This window comes from Augochlora pura, chromosome 2, assembly GCF_028453695.1.
Source record: "Augochlora pura isolate Apur16 chromosome 2, APUR_v2.2.1, whole genome shotgun sequence".
In the NCBI taxonomy this organism is placed as follows: Eukaryota; Metazoa; Arthropoda; class Insecta; order Hymenoptera; family Halictidae; genus Augochlora; species Augochlora pura.
Genome location: NC_135773.1, coordinates 22,955,982 through 22,976,419, shown reverse-complemented (window position 1 = coordinate 22,976,419; position 20,438 = coordinate 22,955,982). Strand labels below are relative to the sequence as shown.

General features: G+C 40.8%; 1 protein-coding gene across 5 annotated transcripts in view; it reads left to right on the top strand.

Annotated features, from left to right (window-relative positions):
- LOC144478396 (uncharacterized) overlaps positions 1-20,373 on the top strand; it is a 57,967-nt gene extending 37,594 nt beyond the window's left edge. For 2 of the 5 annotated variants that reach the window (XM_078196237.1, XM_078196238.1), the window contains exons 2-6: positions 9,122-9,499; positions 11,586-11,887; positions 12,133-12,541; positions 14,957-15,069; positions 15,835-20,373. In XM_078196237.1, the coding sequence (XP_078052363.1) occupies positions 9,122-9,499; positions 11,586-11,887; positions 12,133-12,541; positions 14,957-15,069; positions 15,835-18,216 (3,584 nt within the window). In that variant the 3' untranslated portion in view covers positions 18,217-20,373. Of the gene's footprint in view, positions 1-2,271; positions 4,073-9,121; positions 9,500-11,585; positions 11,888-12,132; positions 12,542-14,956; positions 15,070-15,834 lie in introns of those variants that run through there. The other 3 variants (XM_078196235.1, XM_078196234.1, XM_078196236.1) reach the window with 3 other exon arrangements.
- Positions 20,374-20,438: the final 65 nt, after the last annotated feature.

Below are 20,438 nucleotides of genomic sequence, written 5' to 3'. Positions count from 1 at the left end.
CGTGGAGAATTATCCGTACCGCTATATTTACATTGAACTTGGTGTTCAAATGCAACGCTAAGCAGAAGACGATACAAAACGGAGCCTCAGCGCGTGTGCGCGTCGCTGATTAAAGATCGCGGCTAGCCCGAGCCGCGACCAGAAATTAGTGCCGTTTAGTGACGGTGCCATAATTGCAACGCGACCGAAGCGTTGATTCGTTCGTTCGTGACCTTTCCGCGTTTCTTGTCACATTCGGGTGCAGAATTATTGGACACACCGTTCTTCGCGTCCTTAATCACGGGCCGTCGCTTGTGGATTCGTTCGCGGGCTCTGTCGCGCGCGATTATGCTCACGCGCGCGCCGACAAATTATCCGAAAATCAAATTTTCGGAATTCTATTACGCGGACATTGTTCTTCTATGATTATGTATGGAAGTAATACGTTAACAAAAAGAATTGCATTATAAACGTAGGACGGCAATTATATATTTATATAGCAATATGCAACTAGTTTTAATGTTGTATTTCTATATAAAAGAGAGAATGGTAGCTAAAAAGGGAATAGGACGTCTATTTTATTAAACCTAAGCTTTGGTATGATATCTTAGATTTCTAAGCTTGGTATAATTTTGTTACTTAACAATTTTTTAAACCTAAGCTTTGGTATAAAATCTGAGATGTCTAATCTTGGTATGAAATCTTAGATGTCTAATCTTGGTATGAAATCTTAGATTTCTAAGCTTTGCTATGAAATCTTAGATTTCTAAGCTTTGGTATAAAAATGATCTCTAATATCATTCGAGTTCAAAGGGTTAAAACACATTATTGTGTAAGCATATATCTAAAATTCACAAAAGACTTAATAAATCTTATTTATCCTTCGTAATCTTACATATTATATATCACTGCTCTTTCTTCGGAAATTAATTCCTACCAAATGAACTGCTTTAATAATTTATTGTTTTAATAATTGAATTAACTCAGCTTCGTTGAAGGGCCTCGCAAGACCGCGCTTCTCCTCGCATTATATCGATTTTGCGGAAAGTGTGAGACAGTCGAGGGTTAACAATCTCGCTTCTCTCTCTCTCTCTCTCTCTCTCTCTCTCTCTCTCTCTCTCGAGGAAACAGTAAACGCCGTCGGGTTTTATATAACGCGACAATGAAGCGTCTGTGCAACCTACTTGGCAGTCGCGCGACGGACTCACGGTCTATCCAGCCGCGGATTCGCCGCTTTTCATCTGTTATTTTCGCAAGGCTCCGGAGTGTTATTTACGCGGGCAACAAGTCAGCGGCGTTCTCGTGCGCCCGCAGCATTTGTTATGTGACAGGCGGGCACGAACATTGTATCTCGTCCGTGCCGAAGTCGAAGATTAGCGCCGGGTCCTCAACGCGCGAACCTCAGTCGCTCAATGTTCGCGCGTTTCGCTTCCAAGGTTCTCGGAATCTTGGCGATTTGTATTCGGAAAATTGGAATGCGCCGGCGGGCCCGAAATGAATCGGCGGGGGAAACGCGGAGGCGCTGAGTGATCTATAGATCCCTGTTACGCGCTGAGGAAAATGGTGGAGCTTAGGATAAACACGGCCGTCCGACTTCTGGCGGGTTTGGTTATTGTTTAGACCAGAGTTGGGTATTATTTCACATTGTTTCTATCGGAGGTGTTAGAATATACATTATAGTAAGGTCTACTGGGCATTGTTCTCGCCAAAGGGTCAAAGGACACCTTTTAATCATTTTTAATCGTTATCATTTCTCATCTTCTATGCGTTTTACGTAATCGCTTCTCGATCTTTGCTATAGTCTACGCTGTTTTTCAAATAACTCTTGTCCAACTCTATACATACATTGTAGAACATAGTAATCGTAGAACATACTAATTGTGTAATTTGTTATTGGCTTTCTGGGCTACGTCCTTGCTCGTCGCTATTCTGGGAGCCATTCAGTATTTCGGATCGAAAATTTTATTAGTCTCCATAGATTACTAGATTACAAACTTTGCGAATTTATGGCAACAATAAATAGCTGAAATATGAAACCATAGGATCATAAAATAACTTTCGTAATATCGTTGCGTTATTTTCAATTAATCAAAATTATTGAAAGGAACTGCACATAAATTTATAGATTTAGAGATTATAGATTTATAGATATCGTTGCCTTATTTTCAATTCCTTGAAATCATTAAAAGGAACAGTCGAAACGTTCAATCAAAGGAACAATCAAACGCGGGTTTGCCTTCCATTGATTGTTTTCACTAAAATAGTTTATTCGTTCATGGGGGGGTGGTCCATTAAACGCAACAAGGTTGCGAGGGGATCGTTTAGCGCAATGTGTTCAACTGGATGAAGTATTTAAAGTGCTTTCTATTTGTTACTTAAAATACAGCCGCGGTACGTTGAACCCTGAAATCTGATTAAAACTAGAACGGTGGTCGGGCTTTGCGTGCGGCTCTCTAGACTGTGGACAGAAGCTCCGCCGCGCCTCCACCACGGGAAAGCTTCTCGCTCCCCGCGAATAAGAGAACCGAGGGAGATAACTATGCTAATCGTTTGTCATTAACAGAGACTGCTCGTCTCTATGCAAATTTCAATTTTTTTTCACCGGTCGTTTTATGAACTTCGAAATTTTTGCGTTCTCGCCCTCGCGTGTTCAATGAGAACGACGACTCTCGGGATACCCTACTCCGTTTATGATTACTCCGTAATTATTTTAATTGTATTAGCTATATTTTTGTCGAATTATATTCCTCCCGGGTTATATAAAATGGCGGGGTAATTAGAATTCCATCGCGGGCGCTCAAGAAAAATAAATCGGTATATAAATAAATAGGTAATTTAAAACAGAACATAATATTTCAATATTGGCAATGGATGTATAATAAATCAAGTAATAAGTAAATGATAAATGAAACCAACGTATATGAATTATAAAAATAAACAAGAATGGACGCAGACAAATATACTGAATGAATGACTGAAATTAAATTATTAAAATCGAATGATTAGAATTCAATTATTAAAACCGAATGATTAGAATTCAATTATTAAAACCGAATGAATGGAATTAAATTATTAACATCGAATGACAAAAATTAAATTATTGAAACCGAATTATTAGAATTAAATGATTAAAATCGAATTATTAGAATTAAATTACTAAAATCGAATGACTAAAATTAAATTATCAAAATCGAATGACTAAAATTAAATGATCAAAATCGAATGATTAGAATTAAATTATCAAAATCGAGCGATTACACTTGCGAAGGATTTTGTTCGACAACCCAAGGTCCACCTCGCCATCGCAAATTAGCAGGTTCTGGCAAGAAAATCCCGGCCGAAATCTGGCCCCCCCGCGTTCGCTCCCACCCCCATGGACGGGAGCCGGTTGATCGGTCGGCTCCCTTCAACCAGCCATTCAATGAACCAACAGAGGCCATCTTCAACGGCACGGTTAGCGCTCAGCGCCGGCGGGCCGGCGGTCCTCTCCGTCCGTTTTCTATTCTAATTTCAATGCTATTCTAGTCCGCGAACGGTGGCCAATGGGCTACGTCCGCCACTGAACTCTCCTCACCTCGCCGATCCGCGGATCCCCCTCTGCACCCCCTGCCTTAGTGTCAACCGCAGTCGTTCTCGGGGCATCGCGTGCGCCAGATTATCCGGCTACATCCTCCTTTTGTCAGACGCGTGATCATCCAGCGACACACAGTGCGTTTAACCGTTTGGGACCGAGGATAACGGAGGTGCAATCACACCTGCGAAAGAATCCGCGAAAGGACCTGCGAGCTACGTAAATCAACGCTACTGCGTTGAGTCTACGTCGAGCTTAGATCGAGCCTAGGTCGACCCCGAAGAGGACACTTAAATCATCAGCAAACCCAAGGAACGGTCTTCTCTCCGCGGATTTCTGCTACGAAAAGAAGCAAGCAGTGAGATCAGAGTGAAAGGGGATACCCTGAAGAGCAGAAGCATTCTGGAAAGACGGGGTCTCCGAGGGCCTGATCAAGGAGGATGCAGTGGCGTCGACAGCGAAGGGTCACCCACGTGATCGGCTCGTCCAATCACGTTCTACTTTTAGCTAGGTACCAAGACGGTACGGAAACCTTGAAGAAGAGGCTGGTCCTGGATTGTAGAGCGAGCTTTCGAGGGCTTTTCTTTTTCCATTGTTTTTCTGTTTCACTGTCGTTTATGGCCGGTTTAGAGCGTTTTATAGATGATGCTTGGTAGAGAGGCTAGCGTAGATCTGTGATGTCCGTGAGATGGAATTTGGAATCTTGGCTTTCGATCGGTCGCTGCTGTCGCGATCGGCTGCGACGACGAGACTGTCATGTCTGCTGTCATTTCTTGCAGCCTTGCTTACTTAACGCTTCATGTATTGGCACTTAATGATGTTTTTGAACGTCATTGAGATTTGTCGAAAACATCAGCAAAAGAGATCGATAATTTTGTATGAAATCGAACTATTTGAGCTTCTTTTACATGCAGTTTAATTTTAAGCATATAGCATAATTTTCTAGTATAATTAACGTATAATTTTCTAGTATAATAAAAGTATCATTTTAGTGTAATTTCAGTATAATTTTCTAGTATAATAAAAGTATCGTTTCAGTATAATTATACAGTATAATTAAAGTATAATTGCAATATAATTTTATATTACAATCAAAGTATAATTTTAATATAATTTTATTTTAAAATGATCGACAATTTCTTAGAAAACATCTTCTTATAATCTGATAATTCTACTCTACTTTGTCAAGGTTTATAAAAAAGCTGAGACGTCTAATAAAGACGTCTAATCAATTTTCGCAAAAATATATTAATTTAAAAAAATATTTAAATAATCCTAACCTGCTTGGATCTATTTTTCCTACAGGACTCTGTTATTCGAGCGTCGAAACATTGTCGAAAGATTGCTGAGCGACTGTCTAAATTAGTAAATAAATTAATCTACATATCAAAGTCATTTAAACGAAAGAGTTTCGAAATCCGAAACACGATCTGATTTAGAGCCGGTCACGCTTTTAGTTTGAACAGTCCGTCGCCGAATGGTTGACAGGAGGGAAAAATGTTGGACAGTGATTCAAGTGTTCCGTCATTAAGCGTGACAGTCTTGTTGTCGGCCAGTGAACAATGTGCGCATGAACAGGAGCGTTACGTTTGCCGTCATTAGAGTCATCCGCGAGCATCTTCGAGCGTGTGTTCTCCGTCTCTCGCTAACAACCGACGCGTTGCTCGTTGGCACGCGGGTAACGAAGGATCTCTAACAACGGAAGATTTAGATTTCGGTATAATATTTAGTCGTTAATGTGTAAGCCTCGACAGCTACGATCATTAATCATCGCGCGCGGACTCCAGGTACATTGTAGAAGATAACGATAGTACGTGTACGATAGTACGATATCCGTGTACAATCACCGACAGAAGTATCGGCGTAGCTGTGCATCCTTTTAACCCCTCGCAGTGTGACGAGTAGCATTTATTTAGCCTTAATATTTTTAATAATAGAGATTTAAAGAATTTGATTTCGATGTAGGAGAAGCGGATAATATTATTAGTAATATTAATATAATAATATTCAATTAATATAATTTTATAGTATATTTTTTTTATATTATAATTTAATTTTTAATATTAATAATTAAATTAATATAATAATATAAGTACTTATTTGTTCTTAATATTTTCCTTAATACTACCAGATAATTTTCGTTTCTTCTGTTGTCTTTATTTAGCTTATTATTATAGTTTTCAATATTATATTGCAAGGGGTTAATTTTCAAGGTACAGTCACCCGCTGCGGCTGGGTCTGTCGCGACCCGTGCCAATATTTCCACCAACACATGCCTGGCGGCCGCTTAACCCCCACCCCCCGTTCCTATACACTAACGCACACGCAGCTTTGTCGCTAATCCCCACGTAGCTGTGCCCGTCACTGTCGATAAAATAGGATGGTCTCTAGAGACCCCGTTAAACGAAAGCGCGAGGGTTAATTACGGTGACCCATAAATTTGTTCGGAGATAATTCGCGGACAAATAGAGGAAAGTGTCAAACTTTACGCGAATGAAAAATTATTTCACGAAAGACTGTTAATACGATAGCATTCCTTGTCAGTACGATGTCATTTTTAACTTAATTTTCACTTAACAAATTCGTGAATAAATGTGTAAGTTTACTACATGCACAGTTTATTAATAAGAATTAGGAAACGTGTTACACAGATGCATGATCGTAGTATTCTTAACGTAGGTTTCAATAAACCTCTCATCATCGCGGTTCTCAATAAACCTTGCATATGCGATTGTTCAAACTTTTACATATCGCAGCGACTCCTATCGAATATTGTTTTTCCGAATATTGCGTGAACGTGAATCACCGCCTCCGCAGCCAATCTACATTGAACTATAAATAACACCGAATAAAAAAACGCAATATCGGAGCGATAATATATTGGATGCGATACCACAGCCGAATGTTAAATATTTGAACAATGCAACAAACAATTTCCCAGCAGCATGTTCGAAGATTATAGTCTGCAGCAGAGACTTGTTCTTGCACACCAATAATCGTAATACCTTTTACGAATTCTATTCCCATAGACTACTTCAATGAATTCGACGTAAACTAAAAAATAAAATACAGAAAATAACACGCGAATATATAAAACAGAAACTTGAAGAAAGTAATAAATTGTATTATATTTCTTCAGGAAACATCGTTCGAGAAGTCATAAAATAATCGTTCCATTAATCAGTTTGTATGCTACCAAATATAATAGAATTATAATGTAATAACCGAACGCATTTTTGTAATTGCATGGGAAATATTTCACCTGATATAAAATGTCTACGTTTCTAACTATATCATTAACTATCATTTTTGGCAGAATAATTTTTAAAATATCGAACACATTATACTAGAAAAAATACAACTGTTCCATTACTTCTGTGCACTATAATATTTTATTGCACCTTGACTGTATATATATCTAACAAAAGTTTCCTGTTCATTTCTTAGCAATAAAAAAAAAATATGTATATTTTATTACTTAGAAATATTTATATATTTTATCGCCAAGAAATATATGTATATTTTATTGCTAAGAAATATATATATATATTTTTTTTGATTGCTAAGAAATAAACAGGTAACTCTTGTTTCTCAAAGTAGAAGCAGGTGCGAGAATATACAGGTGAGTTAATCGCGTCTGGTGCGTGTGGTCGCGATCGGAAGGTTAGTTCACAGGTTAATCGGATGCGTGGACCCTCGTTGACGCGGAAATCGGTTTCAAGAAATTCGATTCGGAGGAGGTCTCTGTTCACCGCGGGGATTAACCTAATTGGATTTGTGTGCGCTTCGAATCCGTTTTGTATTTGAAATTGCCGGAAAGAGATAATTGGAAAAGCCGATCTCGCCCCCGGAAAATGGAAAACCGGGCGACGGAAGAACAATGTTTCCAATGTTTACCCGCGAAAATTTTCCAATCCAAGTTTCCTGTCCTCTGAACGCGATCGAACATTTCTTTTGTTAACATTTGTATAATTTTTGTAATTTTTAAAAGTTTCGTAACTTTCTGTTAACATTATTTCTGCGTTTAAAAAAGCTCTACTCACATCGATGTTCCCTAATTAACCCGTGGATTTCATTGTTTTCTTTGAAGAATATAAAAATTCCTGTTATTAGGCACCGTGTTACTAATTATTAATTCGCGTTATTAATTATTGAGAAAAGGAATTCATTTTAATGTAGTTTCACTTCGCAATAGATGAGAGAAATGTTCATCTTGCAAATAGATCCTGCAAAATTGATCTCAGTTAATTACTTATTATGAAATGCCGTATTTGCTAGAATTTTTAGAGTCGAAAAACATTTTGCACTAACACAGAGAATCGTTAACCATATACTTCTGAGGAAATTTCCTAATATATTAATTCTAAATAAATTCAGTTCTAATTTTTACCAAACAGAGATCATTTTAACCAAAAATGGCACAATGAAAACCATCACTGAAAAATATATAATTTTCCACATGTTACTTTCTTTTAATATAGACCGTATCATTTCTACAAATAGTGTCAAAAAATTCTGGTATTTTGTGAACGGCGTTACTAACAATTACAGGACGAATATGCATTAACAACGACAAGCGAACAGCTTGATTACTCGTGCGACGAATTCCTCCGTAACGCGACTCGCCGTTTGAATTACGTTCTTATCTCGGAAATGTTCCCGCTGTTTGGTCCCACGACTATTGCCGTGTACGTCGATGCCAGCACGGCGACGTAGCTATCAAACGCCGGAATAACTACGGTACAGTTTGTTTTTCGGACGGTAACAGCAAAACGCCGTCGACGCGATTTCTGTCGACGTGTTCGCATTTTCGCAGCCGGAACGTCGCGCCGCGTCCGTTTCTCTTCCGACAAATCCGAGACGACGTTGTCTATATAGATCACGAGATTCTAAGAACAGCCGCATCGATTTGTGCAAATTCCGACGGCGATCCTCGGAGAAATTCTCCAAATAGTCGTTCGTGGTTGTACGTTCTTTCGAACCATTCTCTTCTTTATCGTCACAGTTCCTTTACCCTTAATTTACTACTTTGCTCGATTATTTTCTATAATTATTTCGACCTTTTTCTGCACGCATCCGCTTTATTTAATAATTAATAAACTAGTACCCTTCAATTATAGTCAATTCTTCCGTGACACTCCTCCAACAATTATAGTTACTCTGTGAACCTCAATATAAAATAAGAATAAAATAAGAATAAAATAAGAATGTCAATTGATGCTTTCCACAATATTAACAAATCGGCGATCCGGCTATATTCTTCGAATAATTTTGCTGTTTCATTCCATCCATTTCTCTCGGTAAAGTCATCAAATTCTTGAAAATAATCATCAACTATTTCTACCAATTATAAAACTGTTCATACTAAAATCAGGAAAAATGAATACTAAATCATACTAAAGACAGTAAAGACGATAACTAGATCATACTAAAGACAGTAAACAAAAGCGTGAAAACTAGCGTGACCGCCGTAGATACGCAAAGATCGATCGTCCACGGACGATCATTGTCTCGAGACTATTAAATCAAAAGACCCGAAAAATCTGACGAAGCCTGCAACTCTGTTAACAGATCCGCCCGGGGAGGAGGACGAGGAGGAGGGATTGAGGAACGGTTACGTGAAGAATCGGGAGAACGAGTCGGGCACGCACAATTTCGAGCGTCACAGACAAGATGGCTACAAGTCGTGGAGAAGCGCGAGCGGCGGCAGCAGCGGTTACAATGGCGGCGGTTCCCGTTCCCACAGGGACGAGTCCGCCGGCTCGCCGTCCCAGCCGAAGACCAACTTCAACGAGGACGAGTACATGCGGATCGCCACGCCGCGGCAGGACATGCTCTTCAAGAAGGGCTACTTCTCGAAGAAGAAGCTGTGGGCCGGGAACGCGAGCACGAGCGCGACACCGTCGACCACCGAGAGCCAATCTGCTTCGCATTCCACCGCAGGTAGAGGTATAGGTAGACGCGCAACGTAATTTCATCGAGTTTCCCTGTCCCTTTGTCAACCCCCTTTCTTTGCTCCTCTTCTAAAACTTGCGACTGCACACGCTTGTCTAGGAGTCGCTGTATCATTTCCAAAATAATTTTGACATTATTAAAGATTTTATTATTATATTAAAGGATATTCATAGTTTGTTAAAAGGGTAACAGCTTCACGATTCACTAAACTCAATTTTGTAAATTGTACTAAGTTATATAAAACGGAGACGCAGCTGGTTAAAATAGATATTTTAGATTTAAAATTGCCTGGAGAGTGCAAAGGGTTAACACTGAATCGTTTGTCATAATAATCATTCATTTTTTTAATCTATTATTGACATAAATATGTCGTATTCCACTACCGTAAGCTTCAATATTATTATTATATAGCTTTTTACATATTAAATCTCTTTCGCGATTAATAAGATAAATAAAATCGAAATAGAAAGGAGAATTTAACGTCGAACTATATTTTTACCACCGAATGACTAATCGATAAAGTGTTAAGTTGACACATAATAAACGTCGAATTTTTCAAACTAATTGATCAAGATATAATCAATATAATAGAAATGCAAAAGACAAGAATAAATTAATGGAAATTGTGCAAAGCGAATATAATTGCAGAATTGAAACGAACGCGAAACTTAAATGGAAAAAGGATACGGAGTTTTGAAGAAATACTTTTTCGGAAACATATGACGCGCTGGCAATAAAATGCTCGCAGCCTGTGCAAGCTGCACACGTTCGAAACTGTTCGCGTAACTTTAGAGGGATAATACTAAACTGTGATAGTTACATAGTTCGAGGAGACAGTGTGCTTTTGCAGGTTTTATGTGTCCATTACCTGTCTCGAAATCCTTAGGCATGGGGCTCTCGGATCGTCATAGAGGGGAAAAAAAGGATCATCCCCCTTCTTCTGAGCTATGCCTGTCTTAAAACTGTCCATTGTTTTAGCAGAATCCTTAATAAAATCATTCCCTCGTCACTCTGTAATCGTCGTGGGCTTCGACTAAACGTATGTCATTTAATATTCTTCTATATATAAGAGGTATGCTAATATATATGAAATATATGTTAATATGAAAATATATATTTTAGGAATGAATTAACGAAAACATATATTTTAGGAATGAATTAACGAAAATATATATTTTTAAATAATGAAAATATATATATATTAAGAATAAATTAACAAAAATATATATTTTAAGAATAAATTAATGAAAGCATATATGTTAACAATGAATCAACTAAAAGTTGATGAACTTCGATCAAATGAAATCGCTAGAAAGAGCTATCTGAACATTTCAGTGGAAGCTTTCATTAATTTGTGAACTAGAATAAGGAATCACGCGGGCGCCATTTTTATCCCATTACGCCCCATTTACGTCCCGTTAAATGAAGACACCTGAGCATCTCTGATATTTATGGTCGCATAAAACAACTCTGTAGGTAATGGGAGATCCATTATTTCACATTCTCAGCTGACCTTTTTAGCAAAAGTTGGATCTTTTGGATCCATGGATCTTTTTTCTAAAACCGACCACTATTTATGCCAAAATATTTCTGTTTTAAAGGATATTCTTCTGCTATATAAAGCACAGTGAGAATTATGTCTTCATCCCATAAAATATCTTTAAAAATAAGTTCGAAAACCGAAAACGTACTTGAAACATTGTTGCGTGCATAATCGTCGCAAATGTTGACTTACTTAGCGTTATCATACTGCACTTGTTCCAACATATGAAGTATTAAACGATACAGTTAGTACAGTCAGTAACAAAAACTTTGTAACAAATATTATAGGGTGTCCTATAAATTTATTTCCTTTTTTAAATGCGAAATTAAGACAGGCTAATTCACGGAATCGTCAACTAGTTAACGGAATCATCACCTAATTAACGGAATTGTCAAATAATTAACGGCATCGTCAACTAATTAACAGAATTGTCACAAGACATAAGTCTCGACTCTGGAGTAACCATGACACGTGAATAACATTCTTCAACCTACTCACCCAAGATCTCGGTACATTATATCCTTCTCGATAACGCAGATGGCAGCGAAACGACGGAGGACCAGCAGCTATTGGACAGGGACTGTGGCAACGGCGAGAACACACCGGTGGTGGAGCCCAGGGCGCAATTAGGCTACGGTACATTTTACGACCACGCGAGCGGTTACTACTACGAGTACCCGGTGATGTTGTTTGGTCCTGCGCCAGTGCCGGCGCCGGTCGGGCCTAGCGTCCTGGCGGCTGTGCCTTGCGAGCCGGTGCCCCTGAGGCCGATCGAGTGGATCAATCCCGCCTTCGTGCACAAAATGTCCGATCAACCGTACTGCATGATGAACTACCAGGTGAGAATCTATATTCATTCTAACAAGCTCAATCGATAGATCTTGAAGCAAAGATTCGCTGATCATACACGCTGCGCTTTAAGCTCTTCCGGTTCACTGATCTATGTTACAGTGCATCGAATCTAATATTAAAAGGTTATGCTGTAAAAATAGCGCTGTGAATGGAGATGAGTTCAAGCGATGTAGTCATTTGTTTCAAGGTGGTTGAAAGCTGTATTTTTGTTAACGAAATAAACGAATTGCAGACGGGCACGGAGAGCGCGGCCGTGGTGAGGGAGGAGGAGCAGGAAACAACGGAGGTGCCCGTGGAGAACACGAACGGCACGTGCAACGAGAGCGGCACCGGTACCGGTAGCGCGAGCTGTAGCGGCAGCGTGGTCGGCGACGGCGACGAGCAGCCGGCCGAGGCGACCGCTACGAAGGAGAACCAGACGGACAGCGATCTTCGGGAGGAGGAGCAGACGGAGGAATTGTACATGGACGAGCCGTACGTGGAGGATCAGTGCATGGTGAACGGGATGGCCGACGGGCCGTACCTGAAGCCGGTGCTGATGCAGCAGCCTGTGCACGTGTCGCACGTGATACCGGCGGTGCCGCAGCCGTACATGTACCCGGGCCACTACATGTTCGGCCCGCCATTGGTCAACGTGAATGGTTAGTTGATTGTAACCGTTAGCGGGGCACCCGTGGAATCCTCGACAGTTACTTTTTTTCTCTGCTCCACCCCTTTTCTGTCTTGCCCCCGAGGGGGCTGCTATCCTTTTGGCTGGCCTGAGAGAGAGAGAGAGAGAGAGAGTTAGACTCTCTGCTCTCCCGTAGTTTTCGTTCTGTTCACGGACAGATGGACGGAACAACGGACGGACACAAAGCGAAGGTTCTTTTCTTGCGGCTAAGAGAATCTGCGCAAAAGCGAACCCACGGGGAGGGAGCAGTGCATCGCAACGTTGCGCAATCCGCCACTGTTTCGCGGTCGATGCCGGGGCACGACCTCTGGCATGCTGGAACCTGCGATCCGAAATGGATCGCAGGCTCCGGCCGTATCGATGCGTTCTCGGTGACCTGCGCCATCACCTATTCATCGAATACTTGACAAATTTCGTATATTGGTTTAAAACATCTCGCGACTCTTGTCAGCTGATCAGGGTTTTGTCGCAACTCTTGAAGAGTATTAGTTTTATCAGCTAATACAGAGCAGTATTAGTTACCATTCGCATTGATCTCTGTTACTTGTTAAAACACTGTACTAAAATATGTCATTGATCCTTCGTGACGCTTCCGAGGAAGAAATTATCCAAAGCAGTAACAGAGATTATTGTTAAGCGGTCAAAGAAGAAGACACCTAGAAAGTAATAATTGCGTGAAAGTAGAGATGGAACAATCGAGAGGATTGATTGATAAGCGTCAATGTTTGACAAATGTCGGAAGTAGTTGATTATATAATGTAATTGAATTTGCGACTACGCGAGAACCCATGTCGGCCGCCAAGAAGTTATATTTAACGAAGGACGAGAGAGATCCGCGAATTAGCGGATGATGTACTGCGAGCCTTGGATGCGTCTAATGCTCCTTCCCCGCTGTGCTGCACTGCCGTCAGTTTAGCAGTTAGTACGTTTGATTGTACCTATTTCTAATGTTAAACGAGAACAGTGTCGGTCGGATGCGCGGCGAGGGGAAAGGGATTTACCCAGATTCACGACTGCTGTCCCGTCCATCGGCATCATTGCTGTTTTATTACCGACGTGCCTCTACCACATGCAAGGTAAAAGGTAATAATTCAAAGAGACGCGCCACGCTTTAGACACGATCGCGGGAGGACCGGGACCATTGATAGAAGTCGCCTTTGAAAATCCTTTCTACTAGTTCACTGGCACGGGGGCATGCGGTGTGCCTGAGCGACTTACAGCTGCGATTGATTGTACACTTGTGAATGAAAAGGGTAGCACAGTCCACTATTTTATCTTATTGTACATTGTAACTAACACCCAAACATTGTCGTGGCCAAGACTGTTCAAAGAGCACTTAAGAAACCAATTTTTCCTATTGTAAATTCTACATTGGAATGAGACTGAAGAAAGTGTAATATTCAATCCTTAATCGAATATTAGAAATAGAAAGTACTTTGTAGAATATTAAGTAAGGAAGTACTTCTTAGAATATTGAGTGAGGAAGTATTATACATTTATCTGACCTAGCAAATAGTTTGTATTAAAGCAGTCATGCTATCCATTATGGTCTGTTTTCAAATGTAGAAGTTTAATTTGTATCAGCAATTATAATAGCTATCCATTCTGTCCGTATGATCCACATATTGTAAAACAGGATGTACAGCTATTGATTTAATGATTTTACTTGTAGAAGAAGCCTCACAATTCCTATCTAATTTTATAATAGAACAATTTATCAGTTCACGTACTCGTTCAAAGGACTGAGTTCAATGAAGGGAGGCAAGAAAATATTCTCTCCGAAAATACATTATACTATAGCAGTTTGATATTTATGGTCCAATGATCCAACGATCGTAGCTAAAGTCAAGAATCTCTACACGCTCGGTGTATGTGTCTGCATACGTCTAATATCTGAATCATTTATCACCGTAATTCCAATCTATGTTATTCTCGACGTAACTCTCCACAGCAGCACACGGCTCGCACACGTTGCACTGGAAAAAAAAGGCGTTTCACCTAGAGAGGTACATTGACTCATAACGATCACGAGAAGGAGGAGGACGCTGCTGCTCCTCCATCGACATTTAATGTTAGAGATATGTTCCGGCCGATTGTTGATGGGCGCCGAGAGTGAATTTGGCAGAGCTCGACGGCACCGTGTCTTCAAATAGAACCGGTTCGAAATAGCCGCTGTCGGAGCTGCTCTCTAACTAAGAGACGTAAAAGCCTGAAAAGCCAAGTTCAGTCTTCGCGCCCTTTGACGCTGTCATACTCGTTACCGCGTTTCCGAAGTCGATCCGGTAGTATCCGGAAAGGCGGTCTGTTCTCTTAGTCGTCACTGTTCACCAAACCGTACCCATGATTTCGCCTGGAGATGTAATTCAAAGTATTTCTACTGTCCAAGGTGTTACCATACAGGGAGGACCCATGATCAGAACCACGAACGTAGCAGTTATGTCGGCGGCCTGTGCCAAACGAAGAAAGAAGAAAAAGAGAAGAAAGCAGAGACTTGCTGCGGTAAATATCAGAGTTCAGTTGTGTACAAGTTGAGCCGCGCGACCCGTCGTTCGTGTCTGGGGTCGCACAATGGTCGGGATAACTTCCGGGTGATATTCTGGAACGTGGTCGACTTAACAGATTTGTCTTTGTCAGATTCAAAACGCGGAGGTCAGCGTTCTTCCTTTAAAGGATCCTTAATTCAGCATTGCGATGAAAATAGTTGCTCTGAAACTGAAGATCTTCTAGATACTTCGCGATTCTTCAAACTTGACACGCATGGTATACCTTTATTGTCTTCACGGTGTTTTCATTGTATTCACAGTATCTTACATGTTACGTTCACTAGATTATAAACCGGGCTGTTCTGGTCCTATGTGTTCTATAGGAAAACATTCTTCACAGATTTTTTTGGGGTACGATTTAAAATCTGCTACAACTTGATGGATGTAGTCTCAGGCTAACTTAGTGCTTTCATTGTATATTACACTTTGTATTTTCACGCATCGCTGTGGATTTGTCAGAAAATCTAAGCTAATCGGTAACCCTACTTCTTTCAGAAGATACTCTAATATACTCTTTTTTTCAAACCGGGCTTGAATCGGCCTAGGCGAACTTCAGACATCTAACGGCTAGAAATTGGTATTTTAGAGTCTTAGATTTAATCTCTCATAAAGACATTTGTATCGATCTCGATTCAAGTTCATAGGAAGAGTACAAACTCCATTGTATGAATTAATGAAAGCATTAGTCACGTGATTAATATAGTATTTCTTAAACCTTTAGGGTAACACGGAAGACGAGGAGGAAGGAGAGTACAGCTCAGAATGTGATACTGGTCTATCGTCTTCCCGACTGCCTTGGACAGACTGTTCAACATCGACGACGACGACAACAACAACAACAACGACCAGCACGCGGACGCTAAATCCGGAATGCAAGGAGTTCCAGCTGCGATCGGTCGCCGAGTTAAACGGTACATCTGTTCCCGCGATTCCAACTTCCGGCGACACACCGATCTCCGAAGAAAGCTCGACGACGAACCAGCTAAGCGTGTTATCGTTGGAGACGGCATCCGTCGAGAAGACCAACGAGTCGTTCAACGGTATCACGGACGACTCGCAGAACGGCGACGACGAGACCGTTAGCGAGAACTCTATCCAGGTCGTCAGGTTGCCGAAAACTCGATCGACACCGCTGGAGGAGCAAAACGGTGAAGCTAAGAGACTGATGAACTGCCTTGCTGACAAAGAACAGACACCGGTAAACAACGATGTTGCCGTCGAGGTTCTATCTTCTAGCAACAGCATGAACAACGTGGCGAACGATGCGTCCAATGGCAACGACCACGAAGAGATGAACGGCATCAAAGAGGAGGTGGTCGCCTTGACTAACGGGAACCTGGACTTCGATTCGAACAACGAGGACGCGGCCTTGACATCAAAGACGACGTCGTTGCACAACGACGAACGAACAAGTTCCAGATCAAGCACACCAAAGACTGTCTCCGTGGAGAACACCGACAACGGAGAGAACCACGAGTCGTTGACCAACGCTAAGTCATCGTTACCAAAGAGAAAGTACAGCGTGAAAGGTACTAAGTTCATGAGGGAGCCGACCCCGGGGCCGGATCTAAACGACGCCGCGGAGACGAATCTGGAGAAGGCGAACGACGATACGCAGAGTCTAAATAATATAAGCCCGAACGATTATACGAAAGAGGATTCGACATTCGAACGCGAGAAAACCGATAACAAGTTGTCCAGCAATTGCACGTTCGATGCTGCGTGCAATCATTTAAGCAACGAGGACCCAATCGAAGCTTGCAACGATGATTCAGGGTTTGAAAGTCAGACAAGACACTCCGAGTACCCTATTACGGAAGCGGTGACCCAGTGGCTTCGTAGAGTGAACTCGCCGGACGTGTTCATTACGTCGACCATTTCGGACAGCGAGACGGAGGATGAGGACGAGGTGGAAGAGCCGCCAAAAAACTTGCAAGGCAACCCCATGCCTGCACTATCTGCTAATAATCGCGCAGACAATCTAGGGTTGTCACGCGCGACTAACTGCGGTGAATTCGCAAGGTCAAGTAACGTCAAAAGCTTGGATCAGCCGGATGGTAACAATGGCGGGTCAAGGAAAAAGAAAGAGGGTAAGAAACGATCGGGTGAACGTAGACGGGTCAGGCATGTCGATGGCAAGCTGGATGAGGTGGTGTCATCGTCGGACTCATGTGGCCAACGAGACGACTCGGTCAGGAAGAAACATCTGACAAAAGATGTTGGTGACGTTTGCGAATTTACTGAGGAGGATAGCGTTGCGGGTATGAGGGTTGCATCAAACTCTCGGATGGACTCCAAGAGGGTCAATGCAAGGCGAACGAAAAGACAGGGTGGGAGGTCGAACAGGGATCCTGTGAACAATAACGAGAAGATTAAGCACGCGGATAACGAGAACGACAATAATGAGAAGATGGAAATGAACGAGGACGCTGTGAACGTGAAAACGTACGAGAAAGGAGAGATAGTGGTGTCCGAGGACGGCAAGTTGTTGACGACTTCCGGCTACGAGACACTATGGAATAACAACAACGCTGCTGTGGTCGTGCCCGTGACCAAAAGTGAGACAACCAAAGAAACGGCTAGGATCATAGAGAACGGAAGCAACAGTGTCGACGAAGAGAACGCTAGCGGAATATTATCCCTGGATAGTATAGAAGAGCTTGATGTCCTAGAATGCTGGGAGGCTGAGACGATTGAACCTGTGATAACCCCAAAGAAGATTATGCAATGTCGAGGTGTATCTTGCGAGGGCGAGGCCGGCGAGGAAGACAAAATCGACCTTAAAATCAACGTGGACTACGTGCAGAAGTACTACAGATTGGCACGGGAGAGTGCTAGCATAGAGGAGGATCTGAGCTCCAAAGTAACCGTAGATTCAGTGCCAAATCGTTCGGATGACTCAAGGGCGGAGACAACGACGGAAAAGCAGAACAACGCGAGCAACGTGCCCATCGAGGAAGCTTTCGAGGCGTACGAGAGCTGTTACAACGGGAAGTCTTCGTTCTTGGCCATTGATCCTAAGATTTTTAAATCACGAACGTTGTATGGGCAGGAGGGCGACGGCCCTATACCATGCAAAGCGGTTTGTTGTAACATTCAATGAGGTTCGTTACGAGTACTTCACCACAGGGACACCGATCCCGGTACAATACTGATGTCAAGGCCGTCCTTTTCTAAGCAACGTATGCCTCTGACGTTGTACTCCTTTTGCTGCTGGTATATTGATGGACATACACGCCATACACGTTCATTTTTTATGTTCTTCATTGCATTAAAGAATGTCTGAGAAACAACCCTGTGGGTGGTAGAGAGATGTTCGATGATGGTATTTAGGGGCATGCTCAAAGACAACGGTTGATACAGCAGAAGCCTACGTGTGTTGCTATTCATTTTTGTAAATAGCTTTTAAGGGGTCGCTCGCGAGTCGTGTGTCAAATGAGACTTTTTTGGTAAATTAATTGTATGCATGGAAGCATATATATGATACATATATATATATACGATATTTTTTGACGTTATTGTCAACGATGTAACACTTGGTGCACATATTCTTGTTTCGATATTTTTTTTTCTTTTGATTCATTCTTCGTTTCATTACACAAGTATGCGGTCTTTTCTTTTCCAAAGCAATCGAGCTTAACGACAACAAAGAAATCAATCGTTTCTTGAAACTTAACGAGTATAAAGGACAAGTGAAGTCCGAATTCGACGAATGAGACATCACCGATGCATATACGAAACTGCCTCATAACCACACTGTTGCTCTTCTGTTGGTCTCGCTGTATTTTATAGGCATCACACAAACTAATCCTACATCAAAGTGATTAAGGGATATTTTTTACAAAACTTATTCTAGAACGTAAATTTTAAAAAAAGCACGAAGTGAACACCTAGCGTTTTTCCACGCACCACGTTAGATGGCCTTTCATTTAGGGAAGTTTCGACTGCTCGTAGCAAGTTTTAAAAAAAGCACATAAAAAGATCTGTAATCTGTAATAGTGTGCGTTGTTCGTGTGAAAGGAGAAAAAAGAAATAATTCTGAACGAGAAAGAAATGAATAAACACGCTTGGCAGTAATTTAGGTGATCGATTAAATGATCCAGAACTATGTTTAAAGATACAATAAACCATTACGACAGTCGTAATTCACAGACGCAATAGGATTTTTGACTAGGTGCAGAGAGTAGTACGTTGAACAGAAAATGAATTGGTAATGCAGTGGTTTACGTAACTAATAATCTATAGCTGTTACAGAGCTGACGTAAGATTGTATATAGACAAAGCTTTCAAAGAAATTTCGATTATGATTACTGGTTTTTGTTAAGCGAGTAAAAGACGAGCATGTTGTTTTGTAATAGATGTTGCAGTCAGGAATAGGGAAACACATCTCACGCATACACATTAATAATGTACAAGTTGCACTTGTTACAACATAGTTCACGCTTTAGTTGAGTTGTATCAAGTAGATTGAATATCTCAGGATGCATATTATGTAAGTTGATCGATAGACGTGGTTCGTGAAAATCATATATGTATATATATATGTACATATATATATACAATAAAAACAAACCTACATATGTGCATATATATATATACACCCCATATCATAAGGTGCGAAACATACCTCAAAGATTACCTGTATATACAAAACTACTGATCATCCAAGCATTAGCGACATCAAGTATAATAATAATTAATAATATTAATAATAATGATAATGTTAACGATGATAGCGATAATTATGAAAAAAAACAACTATTATCACAACAGCGATGTAAGCACAATCGTTCCTGCGAAGCTTTAGACTCCCTAGGCATCATACACGTAAAACACAATTACACAGGACGATTCATATACTTCTAGAAATTCATTGACATCTGAAACTACATTCAAAGATAAAATATATCGCTATATTAAATGCGCGTTGCATCAATTGTGTGCCTTATTCCGCGGCTGCCATTTTTGTAACCATTTCAAAGCATTCATCTCGATGAGAGAACAAAGGCTATCGGGGCAAAAAAAAAAGTGAATACAATGATTTTTTCATACATCAATTAACATGGTCATCAAGTATTTACAACTGACGTGCATACATTCATAAGCATGTAGACATTAACATTGCATCTTACACAAATCATATTATCGTATAATTATATTTTAGTTGAATTAAAAAGTAAACGTGTAAGGAATAAGTGTACTTGAATTTTGTTGTGTTTTTGCTTAAAAAATATGAATAAAAGGTTTCAATTAATTCGCAGCATCGTTGATTCTCTACCGAAAATATTTATTATAAGAACATATATATAAACTATGAAAAATACG